At 55.7% G+C, this 19144-nt stretch overlaps 1 protein-coding gene across 2 annotated transcripts in view; it reads left to right on the top strand.

Annotated features, from left to right (window-relative positions):
* The window catches only part of MOV10L1 (Mov10 like RNA helicase 1), a 30475-nt gene extending 15142 nt beyond the window's left edge, over positions 1-15333 (top strand). For both annotated transcript variants that reach the window (XM_087814040.1, XM_087814041.1), the window contains exons 13-26: positions 1127-1218; positions 4678-4736; positions 5209-5306; positions 6953-7061; positions 7498-7676; positions 8189-8335; positions 8761-8882; positions 9122-9221; positions 9651-9815; positions 10493-10666; positions 13159-13308; positions 13883-13990; positions 14986-15123; positions 15238-15333. In XM_087814040.1, coding sequence (XP_087670166.1) covers positions 1127-1218; positions 4678-4736; positions 5209-5306; positions 6953-7061; positions 7498-7676; positions 8189-8335; positions 8761-8882; positions 9122-9221; positions 9651-9815; positions 10493-10666; positions 13159-13308; positions 13883-13990; positions 14986-15123; positions 15238-15333 — 1737 coding nt within the window. The remainder of the gene's footprint in view (positions 1-1126; positions 1219-4677; positions 4737-5208; positions 5307-6952; positions 7062-7497; positions 7677-8188; positions 8336-8760; positions 8883-9121; positions 9222-9650; positions 9816-10492; positions 10667-13158; positions 13309-13882; positions 13991-14985; positions 15124-15237) is intronic.
* Positions 15334-19144: the final 3811 nt, after the last annotated feature.

Genomic DNA, 19144 nt, shown 5'->3' on the forward strand with positions numbered 1-19144 from the left:
TGGACATCAGTGATGGGCAAGACGAGCCCACAAGCCACCCAGGGTAGGAAACTGAAAACAGCCAGGCCTGGCTGCAGGGGTCCAGCTGTGAGGACTTGAGAGTCAGGGGTTCCCAGGAGAGGCCACACTGCACCTTGATTCCGTTTGCTGCATTCTGCACCTAAATACGGGCTGCATTGTCACCCAGCTCAGCTCGGCATGTGACCTTTCCCTAAAAGACACAGAGCGCACGTCCCCAGGTGTGAGGAAGGTGCAGGTGTGCTAGGCAGTGGGCAGTTCCCCACTGGAGACAGTGTTGAGTGAGATGAGCAGGTGGCATGTGAGGGAGCCACGGTGTGGAAGGTCACTTCCGAAGGCCTGTGGGATGTGAGCGTGTCCGGCTGCAGGCTCATTTCTGAGAGGGGAGCGACTCGCATTCCCTCCTTCCTGCTGCTTATCTCCAGAAGCGTGGTCTTTGTTTCCGAGTGGTTTGCTTGCTTCATTAAAGCTGCCCTGTCGTCTGTATGGTCTGAGGCTCACTTACTTTGTCTTCCCGTTTTTAATTTCCTATCTGGTGTTTTGTGTTTCCCTAAGTGGCGGTGCTAGTACGTGATGTCCTGGGGCCTGAATCCGTTGCTGGCCGTGCTGGCCTCCCTCTGGGGGACGTGCTCCCGTGTCTTGGCCATCTCTGATCACACATCCACTTTCCTCCTCTCAGCCCGGGACCCTGGGCCTGCGCAGGGCCTGCCTCCCTCTAGGGCCTCTCAGATCCACTGCCCGGATCCGGCCAGCACCCCAGTCGAGCGTCCTCCCGCTGTCCCCGCGCTTCCTCGGAAACGCCTTTCCTCCGCGCTGGTCCCAGACTTGTTTTCCGCAGGATCTCACTTTGGCTAGAGGGGCCCAGAATATCCAGTTCCTCGGCCCACAGGGGGTGGTCCCAGGACGGCCTGGCGTCGCCCTGTGCAGACGCGGGAGCGGGAGCGGGGAGCGTGCGCGGGGCGGGCACCTCCCAACTGCTGAGAAATTCACCCTTTTGATGGCTGGTCCGCCCAGATGGGTGGCTGAGCGTCCGCGCCACAGACAAAGACGACGGTCCCAGGGAGTCAGGTCTGAAGTGTGGGAACTACGATGTTTGTTTCCTCTGCAGATTCTCGAAGAAGATGTGACGCTGAAGCTGAACCCGGAATTTGAACAAGCGTATAACTTCGAGCCTATGGATGTGGAGTTTACCTACAACAGGTAACGCCGCCGGCGCGCCCGCCGAGGGGCTGCCTCCTGCAGGTGCGCCCCCGGTGCGCCCGAACCTGTGTTGCCGGAGGGCGGCCGGGGCTCCGCTGCCTGCTCCCGCCGGGCTGCTCCGCGGCCTGTGCGTGCGTGTGCGTGCGTCTCGGCGTCCTGCGTGTGCATGTGCATGTACGTGTGTGCGCGCGCACGTCTCGGCGTCCTGCGCGTGCGTCCTGGTGTCCTGCACGTGAGTTCTCATCACCCGCTTCCTGCAGGTGCCTGCTGAGTTCGTATAACTAGTCCTTTGTCGGGTGTGTTTTTTGCAAATATTTTCTTTCATTGTGGCTTGTGTTTTTGTTGCTTTTAATGCCTTTTGAAGAGCGGAAGTTTTTAATTTTAAGAGCTTCGGTTTATCAGCCTTTTCTTCCGTGTCTCATGCCATTAGTGACACTCTTAAACCTGCCTCACGCAAGATCACAAAGACTTTCTCCGTATCGTCTTCCAAAATCCCTCGGCTCTAAGTTTTACATTTAGGCCTATGATCTATTTAGGGTTAATTTTTACAAAATGATGCGAGGTTGGGTAGAAACTAATTTGCAGGGCTGGAGCTTGGAGAACAGTGGGAAATGGGTGATGAGTGGCGTCCCTGTCTGTTCCCAGTGGCAGACAGTGAGCTGTCAGGGCCCCTCTGTCCGTTGGAGGAGCTGGATCCCTAGTTTGCTTAGAGTTTTTAGGCAGCACTGGACATGGGATTCTTTCCATGCTTTTCCTGTCTCTGTTGAGATGATCGTGTGGTTTTTCTGTTAGTCTATTAAGATGGTCAATTATGTGATTAGAGTAAATCCCCCGTACTATGATGTAATTGTCTTGCACATATTGTTAGATTTGCTAAAATTTTATTAACTTTTGTATCTGTGTTCCTGAGGTATATTGCCCTGTAGTTTCTTGAGTTATGTTTTTCTGATTTGGGCATCAAGGTGATGCTGGCCTCACAGTGAGTGGGCAAGTGTCAGCTCCTGTTCCGTCTTTGGGGACAGTTTGTGTGGACCGGGCAGGTTGGCCTGTGAAGCCTCTGGGTCTGGAGTGTTCTCTGTGGGAAGCTCTCTGACTACGGATCAGGTTCTAACATCGATAAAGCACCATTCGGGTCCTCAGTCTCTTGTAGGGCGAGCACTGGCCATACATGCCTTTTAAGGAATCTGTGCATTTCATCTAAGTCGTCTATCTATTTGCACAGAATTATTCATAACATTTTCTCATTTCCTTTCATATTTGTAGTCTCTGAACTCGTGACACCTCTCTTTTCTGATACTGGTGGTTTGTGTCTTCTCTTCCTCCTCGTTAGTCTGGCTGGAGGTTTGTCAGTTTTACTGACCTAATCAGAGGATTGACTTTTGGCTCATTGGTCTTCAGCGTGTTTGTTTCGCTGGTTTTTGCTCTGATCTGTATAATTTCTGTCTTCTGCTTGCTTTGGGCTCCATCTGCTCTTCTGCTTCCCAGGTGGACATGGTCCTTGACTCGAGGCCTTTCTTCCTATCTCTTAGGCACTACCCTCTGAGGGATGCTTCCCCTCCTCTGCTGCTGGACATCTAGGTTCCCGGGTTTCAGCTGTCTCGGTGAAGCTGTGGACGTGCTCACACCTGGGTGTGGTGATGTGAGACATGGGGAGAATGGAGTCTCTCCTGTGCTCCCCCGAGACTGCCCCTTGCTCTCTCCTTTCTATTCCCTGTGATGTCCTTCTTTCCCACTCCTGCTCTTTCATCTGGTCTCGTGGTTTCACACCTCTTGGTGTCTTTGTCTTGTACGAATTTGAATGCAGGTACTGCTAGTATTTTAGCACTTGGTTCTTGGTGTCCTTAGATTTAGTCATTAAGGAATTCTCTGGCAGTCTCTGTTTTAAGCTGTTACATTCACTGTCTTTCTGGCATTTCTGGAGATGTTATTTTTTCTCCAGCCTATTGATAAGTTGAAGCATTTCAGCTGGATAACTTCATATGAAACCTTCCTTGTGCCCAGAATGAGAAACGTGGTGTGTTTTTATGTTGGTGAATTCTTCCTCTGGTGTTTTTCAGGCTGTTGGAGGTAAGGGCTGATCTGCAGGTTGATGGATTACCCGTTGGCTTGGCCCTGTTTTTGGAGGCTCCCCTTTTTTTCCAGAAGAGGTCAGGCAGCATGGATCACCCTTACACGGGTGCGTGAGCGGCTCTCCTTGGGAGGAACAAACCAGGTCATCTCTCAGCTCCTTTGTAGTTCATCTGCTTTGAGTTTTTTGTCTTTCTTGGGGTCGGTTTTCTAAGTCCTAGGAGGGCTCTTTTCTGGTCTTTCTCACCCTGGAGTTTATTGTATCCCAGGCCACTCATTGAAGATTTCGTTGAAGGGACAGAGGGGCCGCCCGGAGGCTTGTGCCAGGACCCTCAGGTGCGGCATCCAGCCATGCACTGCGTTTCTTCCTGTTTCACACACCCCTTCCAGGATTTTGCACTGTGGCGGGTCCTCCAGGTGCCCAGGTGTGAACTTGGCAGGAGTGTGGTATGTCCCAGGCTCTGAGAGGCTTGACCAGGCTCTTGGGCCTCTGCTGGCTCGAGGCCAGACACTTCGTTGCACACCCTTCTTCACCTGTGCTTTGGAGTATGGGGCATCTTGTTTCATTGAAGGTGGAGTTTTTATTTTTCATTTTTTATTCTTTCTGTTGTGTAGAAAAACAAGACAACAGGCCCCCAATGGAGCCACTGTACTGAGCCCCACGTCACCAGACCAAGACCTAACTTAATTACAGTGTTGGCTCCTCCAGAGATGGGGTTTCCCGGTCAGCCAGGGATCTGGGTCAGCACTGTGCGGGCATCTGCCCGGTGGGCAGCTCGTAGTGTTCCCTGAAGGAGGCGACCTTGTGTAACCCCTGCTTCCTGCCCAGGACAGCGCCCTGTCCCCTCCCTCTGCCTGTAACAGCTCATTCTGTGCTGGTCCTTAAAGCGCTTTCCTCTGCAGGATTTGATGCTGCCCTGTGCAGATCAGTTTTTGCTCAAGTAAACTGAAATTTTTAATGTGCCTCAGTGTTTTTTAACAGTTGTTTTCAGGGGAATTCAAGGGAGTGGTTCTTCATTATTGGAATCACTTTCTGGTTGATACAGTGGTGTTAATGTTCCCCTAACACTACATACACTGTGTTCTTACTTTTTTCTACTCGTCCACTTTATACATTAAACATTCCTGGAAAGAAAGGCGTCTCTGCTGTCCTGGTACCTGTGACACTGGGATTTTTCTGTGAAACAGATCATGACACCACCCTCTGTCCCCCAGACTCCTGGCCACAGGCGCCTGTGAGGACCTTGGGGACCAGGCCTGTCTCTTCAGTAGTGTTTTGTAAAGGCTGCATTAGCATATTGACTCATGTCATGTATCAGACTCCATGACCCATCCTGGCCTTAATGTTTCTAAACTCAGTGTTCGCTGTTTGATGTTGTCCTCTCTCCACAGGACCACGAGCAGGAGGTGCCACTTTGCACTGGAACAGGTCAGCCACTTAGGAGTGAAAGGTACTATGGCTGTGGGTGATGGTGGTACACCTCCCAGAGTGTTTTTATGAGCTTCCTGTAAAATTTGCATAAACACAGTCTCCTCAATCACCTATTAAAAGTAGAACTCTGTGATGTTCAGTGTTTTTCTTTCTATTGGGAAGTTTCCCTATTTTCTTAATATTCAACTGTGTAAAAATAGCACCCTTAAATTACTGAAAGTAAAGCCATTGCTCTCTGCTTTCCCCTCTTAACAGAATTCCTTTTGCACCTACAAGTAGGCAGATCACGGCTTTTGTTCCAGAGCTCGAGCTGGGCTGGGCATGGCCTGGGCATGGCTGTGGCTGACTCAGTTCATGGCCCATAGGACTGAGGGGAGAGGGCCCACAGACATGGGTTACTCAGGGCTGCTGCAAACATTCAGGTTGCTTTTACTCATCTTTTTCATGCTTTTCAGCAGCATCTACCCTGTTACCCCTTCTTGTTTTAAAAGTGTTGTTTCCAGAAGAAATCATCCTACAGTCTCCCCAAGTGACAGGCAGTTGGAACTGTGCACAAGACACCAAGCACGATGAGCAGCCGCCCGCCAAGGTGCGTGCCTCACAGCGTGTCTGAGAGTCTGCATGGGTGCCCAGGTTGGCTGGGCATTGGGTATGGGGTCACCTGTGACCAGACCACAGTCAGGATAAAGCTGGAATACCATGCGACGGAGTGCAAGCTAGTGGCTCTGTTTTAACAGCGTGTATGTGGTTCGTGTACCTTCAGACAGGCCATTTGTGTGATGATTTGTGCTTAGAAAACTGAGGATTTGCACCCTGTAAGTGGTCAACATCTGTATTGTATAAGTCGTGAAAATAGCTTATTTTTTACTTGAACAATCTAGTCTCCATAAGTAGTGAGGTAGTGCCCATCCCATGCCAAGCTCCATCCGAGGCTCTCCATGTGTTTTCAATACCAAACTAGGAGTGGTTTTGTTCTGCGTCGTGTGCCCAGTGACAGAGAAACCCTCCACCACACAGTGGGCGTGGATCCTTCAAGCCTGCGCTGGTGCAGTTTAGCTGTGTGAGCATGTTTTAAACTTACAAAAAATGCAGATTCTTAAGTTGTATCTAGTATTTAGAAACCCTTTTACCATGTTGAGCCTCATCTTGAGAAATGCAGAAGTAATGGTTTTTGAATGCCTGCACCACCAGAGGGAACTCTGTAAGAGGCCAGCAGGGATCTTCACTCAGATCCCTGCTATGTGTCAAGTGGATCTTTGTTCACAGGACACAGACGCACTGTCCTCACCTGCCCCACCCCCACCCCCCACCTGGTCTCAGAGGGTCTGTGGTGCTGCTGCTGCTCAAGTGCTCACACTCTGCAGGGGCCAGGTCTCAGTGTGCAAACTTTAAGTGCAGAGCACTGTCCTTTTATGGATTGCCCGGGTTGCAGGTAAACTGAGGGCACTGTGCACGTCGAGCAAGGTGGACTCACAGGGACTGGTTGACCTTCCAAACAAAGTACACAAAACGGGTTTCCGACGCTAAGCATCAGATTTCACAGGGCACAAATCCTGAGAGGGAGCAAGCAAGGTCGACCCCATGGTGGCCAGTCCACAACCTTCAAAGAGGCTGCCAGCCCGGGAGAGGGAGAGGGAGAGGTGGGTGGAGGTCACAGGGTAAGAGCACTTTTGGGGTCTGCAGAGGCCCCCCCTTGTTTTCACTTGAGGACTCAGCAGTGCTGGCATCTGAGGGACAGAACACTGGAGAGCAGAGGGGACCCTGTGTCCCACAGTCCAGCAGGTGGAACCTCAGACACAAGCGCAGTTGACAGAGCAGCTCCGGCACTTGCTTACCTGGAAGGGCCGAGACTCAGGAGCTGTCACCTGGGCTTTCAAGGGCATCCTGCACTGAGGAGAGGGTCCTACTGGGGGTCCCCAGGGACCTGTGGCTGCTAGCCTTGCCTTCAGCCTCTCTGGCTGGCCCTCGCCCTGAGCAGGCTCAGCAGGAGGCGCAGACTCACTGAGTCCAAGTGAAACCCTTTGTTTTGGAGCCACCATCACAAGTTTATGTTTTTTGTGTAAAAGGTAACTCAAAAAAAGCGTAGCAGCTTTTTACCAGGTATTCTGTATTGTCTTTTTTTAAAGAGGTGTGACCTGCGGTTGTGCGGGGAGCTGTTCAGGATACGTTCTGTCTAAACTGAGCCCATGCAAACACAGCTTTCTGTAAGCCTTTTTTTTGCATGATTATTTCTAGAATAGGGAAGCTATAAAGGACCAACCTGAGCCTGCCACCAAGACAAGCCAGGCAGGTGCCCAGGACCCACGAGGGCTGGCGGCCTTTGCTACAAGGACAAGTCACCTGGGTGTGTATGGTGGGAGCTATGACTGCATCTGGGAACTAGGCCCTCGAGAAACTCACTGTCAGGGTTGATTGTGGTCATGACAGTTGTGTGACCGGGAAGATGAATGAGTGCTCTCGTCATGACTGAAGACTTGAGGTCGTGGCCGCTCTTGCCAGCCGTCGTAAGGCAGGGTCTGGAGCGTCTCGGGTGACGCTCCCGTGAGGGTGGGAGGCAGCGAACGTTTGTCCAGTGTTTGCCCAGACTGTCGACTTTCCCAGCTACTCAGCTGGCTCGGGGTGGGAGAGGCAGCGCCTCGGTCCCCCTGTCACTGTGGGAGCCCCCCACTGGCTGGTTGTCCTGTGGCCTCGTAGCGCCAGTGCTGAGGCGCTGAGGCGTTTGTAGCCCAGCTGCCAAATTGTTCGATGTCTGCCTGACCCTGTTTCCCCCCTTCAACCAGGAGAGGAGCTGCAGACCCCGGAGGCCAGAGAGAAGGAATTCTTCAACCCGCTGCTCAATGAGAACCAGCAGCTGGCTGTGAGGAGGATTCTGAGTGGCGACTGCCGGCCCCTCCCATATGTCCTCTTCGGACCTCCTGGAACGGGGAAGACAGTGACCATAATAGAGGCTGTGCTACAGGTGACGGCAGGCAGTGCGGTTACTGAGCACTTAGCTCTGTGATGTGTGCCTGGCATCAGGAGTTCTGCGTGTTTACACCCTAGAACCAGAGCTTAGAAGTTCTAGTTCCTCCTATTTAGCTGAGTCTGTTTTGTGTTGTTTAGGGGACTGTGTCAGGCAAAACCTTTTTTCGGGTTTAGAAGGGAACCTCTTGGTTTTCAGCATAGTGAACCCTTGGCCTCATCGCAGAGTAGTGCTGCAGAGAAGGCACCCCCTTCACACAGCTGCAGCTGCTCTGCAGGCGTCTGCCATCCCCATTTGTGTCACCGTTAAGTTTGTGGATGTCTGTGCGCATAGTAGTTCCGTATCACTCGCGCTTCAGATGAGCAAACCTGTGTGGAGCCCTACTGTGGGCAGGCGGGTTTGGGTCCTGGGTGCAGAGCCCATCACCTGCTCTCATGGCCTGTGGGTGTCACTGCTCCACACTGGACCCGAGGCTGACTGTCCCCCGTGTCCCCTGTGCCCTGATGAAGGTGTACCATGCCCTGCCGGACAGTCGGATTTTGGTGTGTGCGCCCTCCAACAGCGCAGCCGACCTTGTGTGCCTGCGACTGCATGAGAGCCGCCTGCTGCGGCCAGGCACCATGGTCCGCGTGAACGCCACCTGCAGGTTCGAGGAGGTGAGTGTCCCTGTCTCTGACAGCACAGGGGCGCTGGCCGGTGCCTAACCTGTTCCTGAGCAGCCCCCCGGGCCTGCTCCTGCTGCCCCTCCCTTCTGTGGGCCCTCTGGTCCCTCCTGGTCCTGGTGTAGGTTTGGCTTGTTCACTTGTAGGATGAAGTGTTAATTGAGCAGAGACCGAATCTAGGAAATGAGTAACCTTGTTTCGGGGAAGGAGTTGCACAGTCACGTTATATTCGTGGTTCCAGAATCCATAAAACGGACTAGATTAATGAGAAAGTATAAATATATAAATACTTCAGGAAAACAACCAACTTGTTCCTTAGCACTGAGGAGTGGAACAGAACAGAGTTACCTTTTAGGGTCCCTTCCAGCTTTGTGATTATGTCCAATTTAAAGACAGTAACGTGAGAACAAACCCCCTAGACGATCATCGAGGCCATAAAGACATACTGCAAAGATGGGGAGGACATCTGGAGGGCCTCCCGCTTCCGCATAATCATCAGCACCTGCAGCAGTGCCGGGCTCTTCTACCAGATCGGAGTGCGGTGAGTGCCGCGGGTAGGCGGGTGGCCATCCCAGCCTGGACCACAGAGGCCCTGGCATCCCCTCCCCACCGTTTGGTCCCCTCACCTGTTTCCCTCTTAAGTCTTAAACAAAGGGGCCTGTTGGGCACAGAGCCTGGTGGTGCTGTGACTTCACTCAGATTCCTGACAGGCTGCGGGGTGCCTCCCACCAAGCCCCCAGGGACACTGACAGAAGTGACCATGTACATCTTTGGCTCTAGAGTCGGACACTTCACACACGTGTTTGTGGATGAAGCTGGACAGGCCAGTGAGCCGGAGTGCCTCATTCCTCTGGGGCTGGTTTCAGATGTCAGTGGCCAGGTGAGGCCCATGCTGTGCCTGTCACCCTGTGTCATTGTCACCCTGGTTTCCCACAGTGGCTCTGGAGGAAAGGGCTGCCTCCCTCTCCCCCTCCCACAGCCACTGAGACCTGCTGTGGGTATAAGACTAGCGGCCCAGGAGCTCCCACTCTGCCACCCCCAGTCCCTCTGTCCTAGGTTGAGCACTGGCCTGAGATAGTGACTGGGGTCATTTTGAACTGCTTCACCCCTCCCCTCACACTCCAGCTCCCACCTCCTTCCCAGGTGTGGAGGCCACAGAGACAGATGGGGTCATGCCTAGTCCAACGGGGACATGGCCTCAAGTCCAGGCCTGGGGGCTGCACTCCAGCCGCCCCTCCCCACACTCAGCTGTGGCCGATGCTGCGTGTGGACTGTCTCCCTACACAGAGGGTCCCTGTTGGTGTCGCAGATTGTCCTTGCGGGAGACCCCATGCAGCTTGGGCCCGTCATCAAGTCCAGACTGGCCATGGCCTACGGGCTGAACGTGTCCATGTTGGAAAGACTGATGTCCCGGCCCGTGTACCTGAGAGATGAAGATGCTTTTGGCGCTTGTGGTGCCTACAACCCCTTGCTGGTGAGCTCAGCCCCACTCTGTGCAGCCCCCGAGGGGACCATAGGATGGTCAAGTGCAGACTGGGTTCCCAGCCAACCCCAGACCACTTGGGAGTCTGCACTTTAGGCCCTAGTGCTGGAGCTGGAGCCCAGGGTCAGTGGGGCCCTGGTGAAGGCGAGCCGGGCGCGTCCCCACAGCGCAGGCAGCTGCACATGACCGTGGGACAGATGAGCGTGGCCATGACCAGGCAGATCACCGCCCCCCGGAGTAGGGAGGACGTGGGGGCGGGGCTTCGGGCAGAGGACCTCCTCCAGAGGGGTCATCGGGCGTCATGAAACTGCCCCGTGATGAAACCACCTGTGAACTTGGCCTCCTCTCCTGGGAGGGGAGTGTCTGCCTTCTGCTGTCTCTGAGCCCCGGGCCTGCACGCAGCCGGGGTGGCTGACAGGGCCCAGAGCTGCAGTGAGCCCTGCGGGCAGAGCACCCCCTACCCCCCGGAATTGTCCCTCCTGCTCTTGTTTTCCTGAGGGTCACCTCCTCCAATAAAATGGACCCTTTATTCAAAATTCCCCTGAGGTACCAAGATCTCTTCCTGCTCTGGAGGCAGATGGGAGGCCTGGGTTGAGGGACCGCCTCACCCTCCCCTTGGACTAGGGCACTGCTAACTGTGGCCCTCACCTGTGCTGCTCGTCCTGCAGGTGACAAAGCTCGTGAAGAACTACAGGTCCCACGCGGCCCTGCTGGCCCTGCCCTCCAGGCTGTTCTACCACACGGAGCTCGAGGTCTGTGCGGACCCCAAGGTGGTGGCCTCCTTGCTGGGCTGGGAGAAGCTGCCCAAGAAGGGCTTCCCGCTCATCTTCCACGGCGTGAGGGTGAGTTGCGGTCGCATCCTGTCGCTGGCTGGAGGCAAACAGGAGGTAGCTCAGCTCAGGCGAACGGCCTCGGTGACTGCGACGGGCCCCCTGGGTCAGAGGTGCGGCACCGCAACCCGAAGGGCCTGCAGGTGCTCCTCTGGCTGCTTCGGCTCCATGGCCGGCTCGGCCCCGGCAGAGCCTAGGATGTGCCGACTCTGGTCTGCCTGGGAACCCGCTGTGCGCTGAGTTCTGTTTTCTCCCAACAGGTTTCTGTGTCATTAACCAGCTTAAGGGTCCATTGTGCTAACTTATTACCAACTTAACTGCCTTTACTTACTGTCTGTTTTCATTCCCCGTGAGGTGGACTCAGGCCCTCTCCTCGTCCTCACAGGTGAGGCAGGTCCTTGGGGAAGCTCCGCCCCACGGTGTCCGCTGAGGACGACGTCTCTCATGGCTCACTAGACGCTGTGGCTCTATTTCCCCTTTTGATCCAGGGGTTGTAAAGACATATTTTTCTTAACTTCCAAGTGGCTGAGAGTGTCTGGGTTGCCTCTCTTTATCCCTGACTTTATTAGGTTCTGACGATGAACTGTGGCCTGTAGCCACTCAGCCTTTAGACACCTGTGGCCAGGCCCTGGCCAGTGTGGCTCAGTGGTGAGCGCGTCAGCCCTCAGACTGAAGGGTCCCAGGTTCGATTCCGGCCAAGGGCACAGAGCTCGGTTGCAGGCTTGATCCCCAGCTGGAAGGCAACCAGTCGGTGTCTCTCACATGGATGTTTCTCTCTCCCCCCCACTCTCTGAATAGCAATGGAAAAAAGACCCTCGGGCGAGGGTTAAAAAGTGACGATAATAAAGCCTGTGTCCAGATAGGTCTCCATTTTGGTAAATGTTCCAAGGACATACAAGTAACTCATTCTCTACCAAGGGATGTAAGTTCCACATTCATTTTTAAAACTTATCTGTGGAGTCTGATACTTGGCTCTCCCGCGTCGGCTCGGCCTTCCCACTAGCGTCGCTGTCCTCGCTTTCTCGCCCGTTCTCATCACGCCTCCAGGTCTTGCTTCCTGTACTTGCTGCTGTGCTGTGCTGTGCTGTGTACACAGTGACGGTTTGTCTTCCTCAGTGTGTAGTGTCCTGCACTGTGCCGTGTTTTACTTTAAATCCCTTCTCCCCCTGTTTTTAGGCCTTTATCACCCATTTAGGACACATTTCTTAGAAGCAGCTGGTTTCTGTATTTACTCCAGTTTGAGAGTGGTTTTAATGAGATATGTCAGTCGAACCTCCCATCCCTGGGCTGTCCCTCCATCTTCCCTCGTGCCTGGTTGTGAGGCTGATGTGCACTGACTGGTCTCTCTCCTAGTGACTGAGCCTTTCATTGCAAATCCAGGGGAGAAAGCACCACAGTGAAGACGCCCCAAAAGCTGCCGCGTTCTGACTGCTCTGCCTGGTGTGACGTCTTTAGTTGTGGTAAAACACACACCACGTAGGATTTACTGGATTTACTGCGTTAGCCAGTTCAGTGCACAGTTCATGGTGTTGAATACATTGTTTCTGTCTAACAGTCTCTAGAACTTGCCATCTTCCCCAATGGAAACTCCCATTGAACACTCCCCTGCCCGTCTGCAGCCCCTGGCGTGGCTTCTGTGTCTGTGGCTCTGAGCCCTCCGGGGGCCTCGGAGAAGTGGGACCTCTCGGGACTTGTCCTCTGTGCCTGCGTCACTGAGCAGAGTGGTCGCCCGTGAGTCTCCTTTCTAAGGCTGAGTGATGCTGTTGTGTGGACCGGCCACGTGTGTCCACCCCCGTCACCGCAGATGCCCTGCAGGCCTGGGGCATGTGCTCGTCTGGGTCCCTTGTTCAGTTCTCTTGGGTAAATACCAAGAGGCAAACGTCTGGCTCGCATGGTAATTCTTTTCGTACTGTCCTGAGGGGCCTGCACACAGTTCCCCGCGGCAGCTGCACCACCTCACGCTCTGGCCTCACGCACAGGATGCGGTTTCCCCACCTCCCCCCCAGCACTCAGGTCTGTGTCTTCCATCGTGGCCTTCCTGGCCAGTGTGAGGCGGTTAGGGTTTGCATTTCCTGATGCACAGTGATGGTCGTGTGCTCGTGATCATCCGAGTATCTTCTCTGCAGGTTGGATGGAAAGAGGGCACCTGCTTCCATGGGGAGGGGGGCAGCCAAAGCGAAGGGTCCGGCCCAGCCCAAGGGGCCTCCTGCCTGATCACAGCTGCCCGCTGCCACCTGGGGCATGCGTTCTGCTCCCGCTTGTTTCCGGGCTCTGTTCCCTCCCCGCACATGCGCCTCTTGTGTGTCCCTGTCCCCACATGACACTCCTCCCACCCTCGTGCTCCTGGCTCCCATTGCAGTTGTGCCAGTTCCTCAGCCACACCTGTGCCATCCCTGCCCCTTCTCTGCACCTGCTCTGCTCCCTGTTCCTGGGCCCCTAGCGAGCGTTTGCTGGTAAACAAGGCCTTGTGACGACCTGCTTCTCTTGTCTCCCAACCATCACAGGGCAGCGAAGCGCGTGAGGGGAGAAGCCCATCATGGTTCAACCCGGCCGAAGCTGTCCAGGTCATGCGCTACAGCTGCCTCCTGGCCAGGAGCCTTTCCAGCCAGGTGCCGGCGCAGGACATCGGCGTGATCACACCCTACCGCAAGCAGGTGCGCCCTGGGCCAGCGAGCTTTGTACTTCCTTGTGCACAGAGGCCACCAAGGAAGTGGGAAACAAGCTCATCACGTGGCATCTCCGTGGGACTCCCACTGGCCCTCTGTACCCCAGGGTCCTGGGGCTGGGAGCCCGGGCACGTGGGGTGAGCCCCGCCTCGGTTTGTTCCTCTGTCCCTGGCATGAAGATGTCACCTCCTGTGTGCTCACTGTGCCCTTGCTGAGGCACGTCCTCCATGTGCTCCTGTGCTGGCCACCCCGTCATCTCCATCCCACATCTGCAGACACCGTCGCGCCCACACCCAGTAGCCACCCTGACTGAGGGAGGGGGAGGCAGGTTCCCCTGGAGTTGTCAGGGATTTGAGAATCTTTTTGTGTGTTTACTGGCCATTCATGTCCTGCCAAAATTCCTGTTTAGCTCTGAAACCAGGATTCAGGTCCAGTCAACTTGGGCGGGTGGGACATGCCTGGGAACTGAGAGCAGCGCTGCACGTGGCCCACACTCCCTCAGGCTGCGCGGTGTGAGGAGACGGTCAGGTCTGTAAAACTTTGACCTTCATCTGCTTCAAAGGTGGAGAAAATAAAGGTTCTGCTGAGGAACGTGGATCTGATGGACATCAAGGTCGGCTCGGTGGAGGAGTTCCAAGGACAGGAGCACTTGGTTATCATCATCTCAACTGTAGGTGTCCCGCTTCCTGTGGGACAGCAGTGTCTGGGGTCCCCCGAGCTCTAGGGGGCTTGTGGCACATTCAGGTAGAAACAACCCAGGTGCAGGTGGAGATGGGCCAGCGCCCGGCCTGGTCTCGTAACTGCGGGGAGCTGTCCTCACACAACCCAAGATGAGAAGACAGTGCAGAGACGGGACCAGGAGGGAGGGGTGCGTGCGCTGGGGCAGTAGGGACAGGTCCGAGGAGAGGTGACGGAGGCACAGCATGGACGGGGTCAGGTGCCCCACCCGCACGCAGCCCGGTGGCCTCCAGACAGCCACCCTGAGAGACCACGAGTAACTCTCAGGACTCCACTCTCATCCTCATGCTCAGTGGGGCTCCTGGTAGGTGCCTTAGGAAATTCATTCAGGAAGAAAAAGAGAATCACCTCAAATCCTGAGTTACCCCAACAAACACTGTGAGTCACTCCATCACCCTGAGTCACCCCAACGCCCTGAATCACCCCACGCCCTGAATCACTCCACACCCTGAATCACCCATTACCTTGAGTCACCCCACACCCTGCACCCAGTGCACCACAGTGATGGGCCCCCTGTTGTGCAGACAGAGGGCAGTGAGGCTCCTCCGCCACCCCCACCGCCTGCTTTTTTTTAACCAAAAATGAGGTCCTACTGATGATTTGTATTTCTAAAAGCTTTTATATGTTGAGAGAGTTTGTGCCAGAAACACTTGAAGTGCTATGTTTCTTTTTTGTTTTTGTTTTTTTAAATGTCTTTACTGATTTCAAAGAGAGGAAGGGAGAGGGGGAGAGAGAGAGAAACACCAATGAGAGAGAGTCAATGACCAGCTGCCTCCTGCACGCCCCCTACTGGATCTCCAGCCAGAAACGCAGGCATGTGCCCTGACTGGGAACCGAACCTCAATCTCCTGGATCCCAGATTGATGCTCAGCCGCTGAGCCACGCTGGCTGGTCTGAAGTGTCATGTTTCTTTACGTTGTGTTTTAGGTTCGGTCAAATGAAGATCGGTTTGAGGATGATAGATATTTTTTGGGTTTCTTGTCCAACTCAAAAAGATTTAACGTCGCCATCACCAGACCCAAGGCCTTGCTGATTGTGCTGGGCAACCCCTACGTCTTGGTCAGAGTGAGCTGCCACCCCGTGGGCCAGAGTCACCGAGGAGGGAGGGCCTGGGCTGCAGTGGCCGGGTGGCTGTCCACCCTGCCCAGCTCTGAGGCCTGGCTCCTGGTGTCCCCACAGGACCCCTGCTTCGGTGCTTTGCTGGAATACAGCATCACAAACGGTGTGTACACAGGGTGCGACCTGCCGCCCGAGCTGCGGCACCTGCAGGAGTGATCTCCCGGCCGGGCAGGCGTAGCTCACGGGATTGTCGTCCTGTACTAGGAGGTCACCGGTTCGATTCCCAGTCAGGGCACATGCCCAGGTTGCAGGCTGCTTCCCCAGCAGGGGGTGTGCAGGAGGCAGCCGATTAATGTTGATGTTAATCAGCATCTCTGTCATCAATGTTTCTATCTCCCTCTCTCTCTTTCTCTCAAATCAATAAAAACATATTAAAAAAAAAAAGTGAGCCCTGGGCCTTGGTCCTGTTCCTGGGCTGCCTCGGCCATTCTGTCCAGTCCTGCAGTGATGACAGTTGGTGTCACCCCTCCCTGCACAGCTCCCATAGACAAACGTTCCCCTGGTAAAAACGACACCATGAAGAGGGCACCTGTCCAGCCCTCCTCAGTGGTCCTGAGCCTGGGCCCTGCGGGGAGCCCGGTGCACTGGCCCCTCTCCTCCCACCAGCAGCTGTGGCTAGAGGTGTACAGCCACCCTGCCCAGCAGAGCAGGAGCCCAGGGACTGGGGAGACCTCGTTTGGGGATCTGACCTGGTCTGTACCCACTCTCCTTGGAGTAGAACAGGCACCTGCCATGGACATGGCTCGCGTGGCTTCCTTCCAGGGGTCAGACTCCACGTAGGCAGCACGGTCCCCGCCTGGGAAGCAGAAGTCACTGTTGTCTGAACTATGGAAACACCCAAAACACAGTGTCGCCCTCAAGACCTGCAGAGAGCACCCTGGGAGCACTGCATTGAGAGGGGAGCGTTCCCAGTGCTCGGGCACTAAGGCCTTGCTCAGGGTCCCTGTCGTCACTTGTGCTGAGGGCATGTGGCCGCCTCCTCCAGGAAGAGGCCCAGGCAGAGCCCCCAGGCATTGAGTGAGGACGGAGACAGGCACACCTCCGCAAGACCCTCACCACCAATGGCAGGTTGGCAGCAGTTGGGGTCCCGCAGGCAGTGATGTGTTGGGCTGGCATCACGGTGGACAGGTGTCCCAGGATGGGAGGTACCTCAGCGGTGATCCAGAGGTGTGTCTGGGGTGGTGGGAGACCAGGTGGGGCCCTTCTGTAGGGGACTCGGTGCAGCTGGGCAGCCGTCAGAGCTACTGGAGACTGATTGATGGGGGGGTTGCTCTGATGACCTCAGAGACCAGAGTCTGGGAGGCCAAGCTGCCCAGGGGTGTGGCCTGCACAGGGCTGACTTTTGTGCTTGGAGATCCCGTGAAACTCGGTTACTTGAAACTTCCCTTCATCGCTGTCCGAGGCGGCTCATCGCCACACAGCTGAAATGCCACCAAAATGCGACACAGCCTCGTCCAGTTGGAGAGGACCCAGCTAGTGGCCCCCACAGCTGGAAACCTTGGCGGCTCCTCCCCTGGAGTGTCCCCCAAACCACATCCTACTACAGGTGTGGGGTTGAGAATGGAGGACAGCACAGAGCTGTCCCCTGCAGGACGCCCAGTTGGCGGTGGGCCCCTCCCCCCACAGCTTCACCAGCCGGCCGTCCACTGCTCTGTTGCCACGCCAGGGGCCTGGGGAGGGGACACGGAGGGAGGGCTGGGCTCCAGGGGCTCCACGGGATGCGAGCCCCTGTGCAGGTGTCAAGGACCTCTGCTCACCACTGTGCCCTGGTGCCCACCACTGTGCCCTGGTGCCCACCCCGTGCCCAGCCTGCCTGCTCTGGGAGTGAGGACAGCATTCAGGGTGGCTGCCCCCTGGTGGTGGCAAAGCTGCAGGATTCAGGATCCAGGCCCCAGCTCTGCCCGGGACCTCGCACCCCCCACACCGAGCTCTGTTGCTTCTCCCATTTGGTGGGGGGACACCACCTGCTGGCGTTTCCTGGAGCGTGTGGCACCACAGACACTCAGCCCCCCAGTGTGTGCTGACTGCTCGGTGTGTCCCAGGGGCAGCCCCGCACCTGCCAGTGCCCAGGTGAGCACTCTGAGGCCGCGTGGAGGTCAGCAGTGTTCCTCCAGGACAGCCGACCGCAGTGCAGCACAGGAAACCGCACCCAGGACATAGCCTAAGGATCCACAGAGAGTTTTCACCCCTGCACAGGGTATAAAGGGTCTAAGTAAACAGAGGGCTGCCCTATGACCACCGCACACCCCAGCTTTCCCCAAGTCAGCGTTCGGTCAAGGCAGCCTCAGCATTCCCGCTGGACGTGTTTCAGAAACGTGACCAGGTCCTTCCGAAACGTGTGTGGAAGAGTAAAGGTCACGGCCCTGGCCGGGCAGCTCAGTTGGTCAGAGCATCGTCCGGATACACCAAGGTTGTGGGTCCGGTCCCCCGTCAGGGCACATACAAGAGTTGACCAATGAATGTATAAGTGGAACAACAAGTTGATCTCTCTCAAATTAGTAAATAAAAAATAAAGGTCACGGGTGCTAAGTCACAGCTGAAGAGGAAGAACTGGTGAGGCAGGTGTTCGGAACCTGGCAAAGCCGTGATTACCGAGAGGCCTGGCAAAGGGACAGAGCCCTGCGGGGCGGTGAGGACCCCTGGTGGCCTAGGGGAGGAGGTGCCCTTAGCTCGGGGCTGGGAAGCCAGCCGGCTTTCAGGAGAGTGGAGCTGCACCCCTCCCTCCACCAAGGGCTCCTGCTGATGGGGACCGCGACCGGCTCAGGAAGTGAGTTACCCGTGGGGCTGGCGAGGGCTGGATCTGGTGCAGTGATCCCCTGAAATGCCCCATCACCAGTTACATAAACTGAACCCGTTCAGCTCAAGAGACGAAAGAAGTTGGAGGCCACCATCCAACTGTGAGGCCCCCGAGAAATGAGCGTGAAAGGCACTGTTCCTCTCAGAGAGGGACGCTGGGGTGCCCATCACCTCGTACAGAAAACCCAAGACTACAAACATTGGGGGGGGAAGGGAGGAGGGGAGAGGGGAGGGGAGGGGGGAGGCCAGGCCCTGGCTGGTGTGGCTCAGTGGGTTGGGCATCATCCCCTGCACTGAAAGCTCACCAGCTTGGTACCTGGTGAGGGCACACGCCAGGGTTGCGGGCGTGATCCCCAGTGGCCAGCTAGAGGTGGCAACTGATGGATGTTTCACTCTCACATCGATGTTTCTCTCTCCCTTTCCCTTTCTCTCAAAGTCAATAAAAAAAATATTTGAGAAAAATGGTTTATGACTACATCAAAATTAAGGAGTTCTACTCAGACCCCATAGATACGCCCGACAGGCAGAGGGCTCGGGGGGAGTTGACAGCTGACTGACAAAGGGACGGTCCGAGAACCAGGGAGGTGGGCACACTCCAACCTCGGAGCAGCAGACACCAGAGCAGGGACCCTGCAGACAGCGGGGACAGTTACGGGGACAGAACCTCTTTTTCATGGAGGGAGTGTGGCCCAGCCCTTCTGGAAAGTGACCAGGAAGCACCCCCAGCAGCACCACTGGGGGGGGTTCCAGTGGCCTTAAGGATGTCTGTGCTGGGTTACCTGGGGGCAGATTACCTGGGGGTGTCTGGGTTGTCTGGGGGGGGTGTAGGTTGTCTGGGGGGTGTCTGGCTATCTGAGGGTGTCTGGCTATCTGGGGGTGTCTGGCTACCTGGGGTGTCTGGTCGTGTGGGGGTGTCTGGCTATCTGGGGTGTCTGGCTATCTGGGGGTGTCTGGCTATCTGGGGGTGTCTGGCTACCTGGGGTGTCTGGTCGTGTGGGGGTGTCTGGCTATCTGGGGTGTCTGCAGTAACTATGGACAAGTGAAACGGGGTGGCAGCCAGGGGTGGGCGTGATTGAGAAACAGAATCTTAGAAGCACTTAGACCCTTAACGACCTAATGCGGTGCCACAGAAATGTGCGCCTGAAACCTGCATGGTCCTGTTAACCAGCGT

This window comes from Miniopterus natalensis, chromosome 2, assembly GCF_054644295.1.
Source record: "Miniopterus natalensis isolate mMinNat1 chromosome 2, mMinNat1.hap1, whole genome shotgun sequence".
Taxonomy (NCBI): domain Eukaryota; kingdom Metazoa; phylum Chordata; class Mammalia; order Chiroptera; family Miniopteridae; genus Miniopterus; species Miniopterus natalensis.